The 10,024-nt window shown below is 41.1% G+C and overlaps 1 protein-coding gene across 1 annotated transcript; it reads left to right on the top strand.

Moving 5' to 3' along the window:
* The first annotated feature begins 1,041 nt into the window (after window positions 1-1,041).
* On the top strand, window positions 1,042-2,809 carry LOC144716824 (GDSL esterase/lipase At5g55050-like). Its single transcript, XM_078592074.1, has 5 exons — window positions 1,042-1,369; window positions 1,499-1,614; window positions 1,706-1,945; window positions 2,018-2,267; window positions 2,371-2,809. The coding sequence occupies exons 1-5, from the start codon at window positions 1,120-1,122 to the stop codon at window positions 2,586-2,588; spliced, it is 1,074 nt and encodes a 357-aa protein (XP_078448200.1). The 5' UTR covers window positions 1,042-1,119; the 3' UTR covers window positions 2,589-2,809.
* Window positions 2,810-10,024: the final 7,215 nt, after the last annotated feature.

The raw sequence follows: 10,024 nt of genomic DNA on the forward strand, positions 1-10,024 counted from the left end.
ATAAAGCATAATACAGGGTCACACATTAATGTCAACCGTCTGATTAACCCAAAAATTAAAAACCACATAGTAAGGGTCAAACCCATCGAGAGAACGTATTGAAAAAGTGTAATAAAAAGAAAATATTTTCTTACTAACCATTGTACGGCTCAAATCGATGAACTCTGGGTATTGAAAAATGAACTTTCGGTTCATCTACAAACTTAAATAATTTTAAGAAGTAATTTCAATTCTGACAATTATTCCTGGTAAAGGGGAATTGTATAATCATTTCAATTAGAAATAATATTGGCCTAACATTTTAATGTTAAGTTGTTTGGCACACCCCATTGTGAAACCACAAGGCACCACAGGCCAAATACGTGCAAAGTCATTATCAGCGTTGTCTCCATTTGCAACTGTGGCCGGGGCCTGCCAGCTAAGGACTGTCGTTGCGCATTTCATGGGTCACTATCGCACTTGCTTTGTTTAATTCTTCATTTTGAATGATACAAAATAGTTGTCCCATTCGCGTGGAAAAGTAAAAGCAATATATATTTCAATTGGAATTTGAGTGGATCTTAACACGTGACTGAGTCGTAATACACAATAAAGAATTATCATATTTGAGGAAATTGCTACCAAATTCGATATGCATAGGAAGGGTAAAGTCTGAGAAATTTATCGACAATTTCTTTTGACTCTATTGCGAAAGTATTTTTCCCCTGATGAAAAATCAAGCGTTAATCTAGGTTTAGATTTCTTTTTCAGTTTCACAATTACTAATTCGAGAACCGATGCTCTCGCGTTATCCGGCTCTATGGATAGGCTTGTCGAAACGAGCGTGTCAAAATCGACTTGGTATCTTTTACCCGTGTTTTTGGTATTCTAAAACGTGTGAACTCGTCGTCTTTGCTGGCCGTCGTGTGAGCATCCTAAACCGATGTCGGCACTCACAACACAAGAGCTCTCTCCGTGTTCATACCGCAGCAATTCATTCACACATCACACGTAAACACGTTGTCCACCTCTCGGAAGTCAGCGGCGATAAACGCAAAGGCTATAAGTAACACAGACGTACGGGATAATTATCGGGTATCTACCAAGACAAGTGTTCCTCGAACTCGATCAGCCCGAATAATGGAGAACAAGCTTCGCTATCCGCTTCTAGCCTTGGCCTTCGCCGTCACAGTCTTTGTGGCAACCGCAACGGCAAGCAACTCGATTCCGGCAATCTACGTGTTTGGCGACTCCACCGTTGACGTTGGAAACAATAATTTCGTGGGGGGAAATCCCTCTAGAGCGAATTTTCCGCCGTACGGTATTGACTTTCCCGGACGCCGGGCGACGGGGAGATTTAGCAACGGATACAGTGGAATCGACTACCTCGGTAACCAACATTGCCCTACTCTTTGATGGCCGTTGCATTTATTTTGAAACTTTTCAATGATTCATATTGTTTCTCAATCACGGGTTTACTTGGGGATACACATGTAATCTGGTTGCGTTTGATCTCCAGCCATGAGGTTAGGTTTCCGCCTAAGTCCACCGGCCTATCTATCCTTAAACGATAGCAAGCAGGAAGCAAAAGGCGTAAACTTCGCATCTGGGGCGTCCGGTATATTCGATTCAACTGTAAGAGCAGAACTGTCCTATTAAACACTTGCGTCCGTTTCTTTTCTTTGACTGCTAATTAAAAGTTTCTTTCATCGGTGGGAACCATCAGAACCCAAACAACTCTATTCCAATGAGCACGCAAATAAGATACTTCGACAGAGTCTCGCACTCGCTGGAGACGCGGATCGGCCCCAAAGCAGCGAAACGCTTCCTTTCGAAGTCAATATTCTATTTTAGCACGGCCAACAATGACATCTTCCAAGTCTTAATTCGCTCCGGGGTCCAGAATGAAATCGAACAAGACATATTCATTGGACAGTTGACCCGGGAGTTTACAAAACAGTTGGAGGTGCTCTTTTCTACTTTCATCCGTTTTTGCCTTGTTAAAATTAATCTAATTGTTGTCTTGGATTGCATGCAGTCTTTATACAATCGCGGAGCAAGGAAATTTCTTGTGTCTGGAACCGGCATCTTGGGTTGCATCCCCATTGCACGACTATCTGTTTCCGGCGGCGGTTGCATCGAATATACGAACACTCTTTCCAGGAAGTTCAACCGGGCTATGAAGATAGCGCTACCCGACATGGCGTCCAGACTCCATGGCTTATCATATTCTTTCATAGACGCCTACAACTTCATCAATAGTGTCGCCTCCAACCCACAAAAGTTTGGTAGGAAAAAGAAAATATACACGCCTACATTCTGTTGGATTACACGATGCTAACTTTACGTGAGAAACAAAAATAATGGAAGGTTTTCGGCACTCTATTTCAGGTTTCAAGGAAGGCGTCGCCGCATGCTGCGGCTCCGGAAGACTTAACGCCGAGACTGATTGTACGCCTAATTCAACGTACTGCTCAAACAGAAATGAGTACTTGTTCTGGGATAGATATCACACCACGCAGGCCTTTTCCGACCTGGTCTCTCGCGTGGTGTTTAATGGGCGCAAATACGCGTCACCCATTTCAATCGGAGAGCTGGTTCGGCTTTAATGAAGATGCCCGGCGCACTTGAGCGTACAGAGCGCTCCCGGCCGCAGTCATCGCGAATAATTCTTTTTTCTTGCAGAAGGATCTCCGTGTATTTAGAGGCACGAGTTGAAGATCTTATTGTTGATTTGGAAACAACCCATGATAAACAATGAATGTAATTCATATAATCGCCTTGGATATTTCTAAGCTGACGTTGACGTTGTTTGTCTGCGTTTTTCTTACTTCTGAGTTGGTGACAGCCGGAAACCCAGCCTCCTAGTATATTCACATTAGAATATTGCGCCAATGAAACTTTGTTCTACCATAAGAGTAAAATAAAACTTTTGGGATCTTTTGTATTACTATGTTAACGACAAATAAATAGGTGATACAACATAAAAAACTGCATATTGTTAGTGGCATGAGTTAAGTTAAGAGATAGGACCTGATTTCGTGGAGATCTTGATCTTGAATAGTACACTTTTAAATCAACAGGTATTATCCTTAATATTGAGACTAATGAGATATCTCAGATATAAACATACATGGGAGTCAAAAAATGGCTTTTACTTCTAGGCAATCCAAGCAACCATATCCTTATTAGTCTCTCTTGAGTTAACCCATCACTATGTTCAAGTTCGGCTATGTATCTACACATTTGAACACAATAGATGAATGCCAGTATCATGGTAATGCATATATTTACTAATGGATGAATGACAGCTGATACCTAGTACTAGTATAAAACATATTATTTTCCTCCTAGGAAATTACAACATAACAAAAATATGAGTGAGAAAATGAAGCTCAAATTCAGCTCTTATCATAATAATTTTTCATGGGTTGGCTGATCAACTTAATACATGTTATGTGAAATTTAAAATGTCACTATATTGCAAATAAAATCGATACCATAACAAACAGCAAGCCCTTTTCTAGAATCCCTGACTTAATTTTGAATCAAAGTTGTCTATGAGCAATAAATGATTTTTCTGAGTAGCCTAGCCTACTCATTTTGATAAAAAGTTGCCCGCTGATTCCCACCTCATTATGGAATGCCATAAACATAAAAAATGATTCATTTATTCTACTAACTGTCGTGTTCATATTAATCTCGAAATATATAAATTACAAGTGTACAGTACTAACAGGATTTTAAAATTTTTTGAAGTTTGTTTTTATGACATATAGATTTCCAAACTAATACACGTCTAAACGTGCGTTCTTTAGCGCACAGACGATTTAAAAAATGCTAGGCCACCACTCGTGTGAGCACATTGTATACCCCGCACGGGTGCTAGACTTACCTCCCACTGGCCTCCCTCACCAAGCGTCGTCAGATTTCCATCTAATGGCCGAGATGAGGCCACGTCAATTGACCGAAAGTCTTTCCGCTGCTTTTGCTGTAAAGTCCTTCTTAAAATGGAAAATTGCCGCCTGATGCTGCCCAAAAGTAATTGTGTATATGCCCCTTCTGCATTCTCTCTCCTCTGATTTTTTGTGAAGTCACTAAATTACCATGCATATTTTCTACTAATCCGTGCCAAATTTACATAATTGTGTCTATGCCACTACCGAGAGCTGTTTTAGGGATATAACAACAACGCGACTTTACAAGAAACCCCTCAAAGTTGTAAAATGGCTTTAACACTCATTTTTGCCTGATAATTATAGCATTTTCCTCTTTTAAAATTCAATTATTCCTCAAATAAAACCCAAAAATTCCAATAAAATCCCAATAAATTGTAGAAAAATACAGAAAATTCCAGAAAATTCAGTAATTCATCCCCACACTATTTAACCTCAAAAGTAAATTTTAAACCTGACATTATTATTTAAAAATAATGATTTGAGTCATAAATAAATCCCAGAAAATTCATAAAATTAAGAGAAAATTAGGGAATAATCAGAAATCACTTGGAAATATTAATTACGTAAAACTATATGATAACAACCCCATTTTAAACTCTATAAATGCATAATGTTGTGCTAATAACATGAAATAAAGACCAAATTTAGGGTGTTATCAGGTATACAAAGAGGGAAATATAAGTTGAAATAGAGGAGCCATTTTATTACAACACGTTAGATCCAAAATTAGTGAATTAGAAATTCTTATATGTCTTCAAATCTATTCTTGATCAACAATAGTGGCGAACAGCATGATAATCATAACAGTAATAATGTGGTATTAAAAGTGAACATCGCAGAACTATTTTTCAATATGAATGAATAATCATTTTGAGAAAATGCTAACTATCCCAAGCCTCCTAAGATCAAAATAATGAAGTAGTGTGATCATAAAGTGTTTTTGCATATTCTGAGCTGATATATAGAAACATTCTAAACCCGTATAAAATGCCAAAGGTAAAAGGAAATTGACGTTGATTGAGGTTTTCAGCTAGTTACTGCACTCCCAGTGCAATCACATTTTTTACTACTCAGAAGTAAGTCTCATATTAAAAACTGGTTTTGAGGTTTTTTGTAATTGTTTCTAACTGATGTAATACGATGACGTGCCGGGATTGGGCGGCTCGTATTACGTCACAGGATGATGGTGAATGGATTCGTAATTAATGATTTGAGACGAATGACATTTAAAATACTCTTAAATGAGCAATATGGACGGCCACGGAAGAGGAAGGATGATCAACATCATTCGCTAGGGAAGATATTGATCTGACTAAACTCCCAATGACCCTTAGGACTGACTAAGACGTCTAAGGAGTGAGGGGCGTTTGACGATCCAAAGGTGTTCGACGCCTAAGAATCAACGGGTAATCCTCTACCACAAGAAAATCCTACCTCTCGACAATGGTGGCTATCCTATCGATGAGTGATGAAAATCCGACAGAGGAAGTGACAGGGGACGACGGCACTGAAAGACGTAATAATACCAGAGTAATGGAGAGGAGACAAATAGGTACTTGATTTGAAGATAGTCCACAACACGATTGATTGCGCTGGATGCCCGATGACAAAGACGAATGACTGGCAAGTCCAGGGTAGGACAACGGCCTGCGTGTGGCAGGCTGAGCGAGCAAACAAGGTGGACAGCGAGCGGGTGGAGGAGGCGGAGGCCTGGAGGCGACCGGGATCGATGGTGAGAGGGCGTGAGCAGGGGCGGCCACACAGTTGGATGACCGGGCACGTGCGGAGCCCACGAGTACAGGGTGTGAGCAGACACCTGAGGGCTCGCGGTCATCTGGTAGGGTTCGCGGTCACTGCGCACAGGGATCGCGGGTGCGGGACAGCAGAGGCGCCTGCCAGGGACTGCGCGGACGCCGGTCGGCCAGCGCGCACGTGTGAAGCCCCGCGTGCCGGCGAAGGCGGCCGCTTGGCGCTTGCGAGCGCTGAGCACCGGGCGCTCGCGGGCGCTAGCCGGGAGGCTGCGGGCAGGGGCGGCCACATAGTTGTCGAACAGAGTGCGCGTGCGGGTCGCGCGTGCAGGTGAGACGGCGCTTGGGTGCGCTGAAGGCGGGTGCTGGCTGGGCGCCGGTTGGCGGCGCGCGTGCGGGGTCGCGCGAGTTGGTTGCAGGAGGGCGCCCGGGCGTGCACGAGCGGCGGATGGTGGTGGGGGGAGGTGGCTCGGCGGAGGGCACCAAAAGGTGGGCGTGCAAGGCGAGCTGGGGGGGCGCTGGTGGAGATGGCAATGGTGTGCGAGGCAGGAGCTTCCAAGAAGAGGCCTTCTTGAAAGTAACCATCAAAGAAACCGCTTGGAGATTAGAGTTCTTGATTTTCTTGGAGAGCTCGAGGATGGCAGTGGCGGGATCTAGACGGACAGTGACAGCGGTGCTTCTTGAGTCCTCAATCACCTTCGGAGTAATCTCGACGAAGGGGTCTTCCGGCTTCAAGAAGTGACGAATCTTGAATCTTTAGACGACCTGGGAGTGATCTCGACGAGGCGTGGGAACACGTCTTCACGGAATGATCTCGACGTGAAGGTGCGGGCTCTAACCACGGAGTGGTCTCGACGTGGGCGAGGATAGCCAATCCTCTCTACTCTCTAGCTACGATAAGGTGGAGACAGGAAATTTCCTTCAACAAATGACTCAAACTTTCACTTGGGCATGCTATCCCCTTATATAATGAGGATAGGTGCGAAGTGAGAACGTGGGGGAGGACGAACCGTCGCGAGACGTGGTTCGGCCTCTCTTACACGGTTACAATTGAAAGTAAAAAAATGACAAGGACGAGGCCCAACACCGGCCCAGTCCATAGAATCCAGAAATAAAAATAACGAAAAGATAAAACAAATAAAAGGGAAGATAAGATGCTTACGCGGAGTACTTAAGCTCCGGGTCGCGAGCATCGGCACGAGCAGCTCGTCGTGGCTGGAGACGTCGGGCCTGGTGTCCGCTGGATGGTCCTCCATCACTAACTCCAGTTCTGAATAAATTTCATAATTTTTCTACAATATCTATCGCATGTCTCGACGATTTCAATATACATTACATGAAAGCCTAGAACCATATGTCTAAATTTTTATAGATTAACAAAAATTAGGAAAAATCAACATCATTTTTAATTGTAAAAAGGATGACATGATAAAGGTTATCTACAATATCCAAAAGAACATATTTATAACTCCTTTTATAAATTAATTATACTATTTTAACTGAAGGAGGACTGGTAAGCCTGGAAATTCTGTATTTATAACAGTTAATCTCGCCACTGGAATCAATGCTTATTCTAATCATCATTAATTTGTTTCTTATGCAATAAAAAATAATAAAATAAATAGATCCACAAGGAGGCCATTATCCACGCATTTTTCAATTTTATTTTTTCTCAACGAGAGTATATAAAATCATAAACACATTATTTATTTCAGAAACCATTTGATGACCACTTTTGTTAAGGAGGACTTTTAGATAACAAATTTTGGGTTTATTTAAAAATTCATAAAAGTTTTACTTTTATTTATTTTTATTTAAATTATTAAGAAACTTTAGACATTTTTTGCTCGGTACATGGATGCATGATATAACTTGATAAATAAAACTTTTGGCTGGACTTTCAAACGAGGAAAATACAATGTGAAACTGAAAATATAACTCAATAGATATTGATAAAGAATTATGGAAAGACGAAGCAGATGCACTATTGAGTTCTTGATGAATAAGATTGTAACATTAAGATAGGGTATTGGAAAGATATTTTGCAGAAAGAGTTGAAAATTAGGAAAAAATGTTTTTTAAAGTGATATTTCAAAGAGATCTAGGATCATAATATATTAATACACATCCAGAACAAGCTAGAAAGAATTTAAATACTGTAATATTGATTTGTAATTTTGGTTTGATGTTGTTCAGCATAGGAATCCTCCAAGGTCAAGTATGTGCCACTTATTTATTGACGCATCAAAAATGTTCATGAAATAACAAAAAATTTCACAATAAACTTATAATTTGAGTCCAGCATGCAAGGAAACGTTTGTCTAATGAAACTGTTTTGTTTGTACTTGTGACCTACATTTGTGCAAACTTAAAATTTGTTTTCTCTTGCCCCGAAACCATTTTCAAACTAATTCTGCCACATAAACAGGTACAGGGTGAACGGATATGACATTCCTCAAAATCTGAATCCACCATCCAGGATATTACAAATATAAATTGATATAATGTAAACCATTGCATCTTCCTTTTGTCTCCCCTGATAGATAGGTTGCAAGAAAAACAATCACACTCCTTGGTCACATTTCATTATATTCAAATAATGAAATAATGACATCAGCTAGATGGTCCCCCATCATGGTGCCAGTACGGAAAATGTTGAGCTCTATGTACTTAATGGCTCTTAAATTTTATTTACTCCGAATACATCAAAATTTTAAGGTATAAAAAATAGGCTCATAACATATGCTACTGTAAATCCTATTCAACTCTGAACTTGTTCCTCGGAAGAATACTTTCTAATCATTCACATTTCCAGAGTCTGGAAAATCCAGACGGTCACTATTACAATATATTTCTTCTATAACTTGTTCAATGCTCTTCGAAGATAAATTTGATCTTCTTAAAATAAAGTCTTTGTAAGAAGGGGATTTTTATAATGGGAGAAAATACTAGTTCTTACCTAGATACGGTAGACATGATACTAGGAAAGGATTATCCCCTGTTGAAATTACTTGTACATAATCATTAGGGTTGTTAAAGCAATAAGTCTATGTAGCAGCATACATAGATCTCATGCATGTGACCCTTGATGCCCAAGTACCAATGTCATTATAAATTTAGGTGCTGATTAAATTTATTTGGCCAAACTTATTAATTAAAAATATATTCACATATATGAACTGACGAGGTATGAATTTAACCTAATTGATAAGTTCAGTTTCCAACATGTGGCATGCCTATCTGCACCACAGGCTACAAAAAATACACAGTAGTAAAAGGTATTCATTATGGATTTTTTATCATCATCCATTACTTTATGATCAAGAGTATGGTGAACCATAAAACCCTAATCTCTCCTTCAAACAGTAACAGATACCATCGGGGAGTGCCTGCTCCCATATCTCCCCCATTACATCGACGTAATTCGATGCATGGGTTATTCCAAGTAAATATTCTATTAAACAGAAAAAAATATGAATCTTGACTACTTAATATCCTCTTTATGCGTAGACTTATTCAATTCTCTTCACTATGGACTCATAGAATGTAGACCAAACATATCCATCAATTTACAAAACATATTTTGTCTCTGATATATATGAATAACTGATGGGAACATGAGATTTAGGCATAATATTGTTCTAGGATTTTAAATTGACGAAGTCCCTGAAGTATTTCCCTAAAAAACAACACCATGACTTTGAATATAATGACATTTCATTACATTAGGTGTTGTTTTTTAGGGAAATACTTCAGGGACTTCGTCAGCACCCGCATAGCCATAGTCCTATAGCCCCACCGCCGTGCAACCACGCAAGCGCGCAGCAATGCAGGCGTAGTTGCACATGCACAACTGCGCATGCATAGCCACGCATGTGCAACTACAGCCACGATTCCACACAAACACGCAGCATCACAGCCAGGGAGCCGTACAGCCAAGCTGTTGCCATAGCTTCTGCCTCACAGCCATGTAGTCACCATTGTTGTAGCCGCCAGCCTTATCACCATGTCAATTTGCTGTGCTGCCGCCGCGCCTACCTGCGCTGCCACTGTCCACAACCTTGCGCTCGCCTTCGAGCACATGACAACAGCTAATTATGCCGCCGTCCTCACCGCGCCTGCCTCTGAGCCCATTGTCGTGCCGACATGCACTGCCACCATTCATGCAACCATGCTTGACTCCGAGCCCAACGCCGTGCCTGGTTGCGTGATTATCCTCGATACTACACTCGCCTCAGAGCCGATCACCAACTTAGCTGCTCCGTTAATGTCCTCCCCACCGCGCTCGTCTCCGAGCCCGTTGCTGTGTCTACCTGCGCCACATGCGCGCATAGTGTT

The sequence above is a fragment of the Wolffia australiana genome, chromosome 2 (genome assembly GCF_029677425.1).
Source record: "Wolffia australiana isolate 7733 chromosome 2, ASM2967742v1".
Taxonomy (NCBI): Eukaryota; Viridiplantae; Streptophyta; class Magnoliopsida; order Alismatales; family Araceae; genus Wolffia; species Wolffia australiana.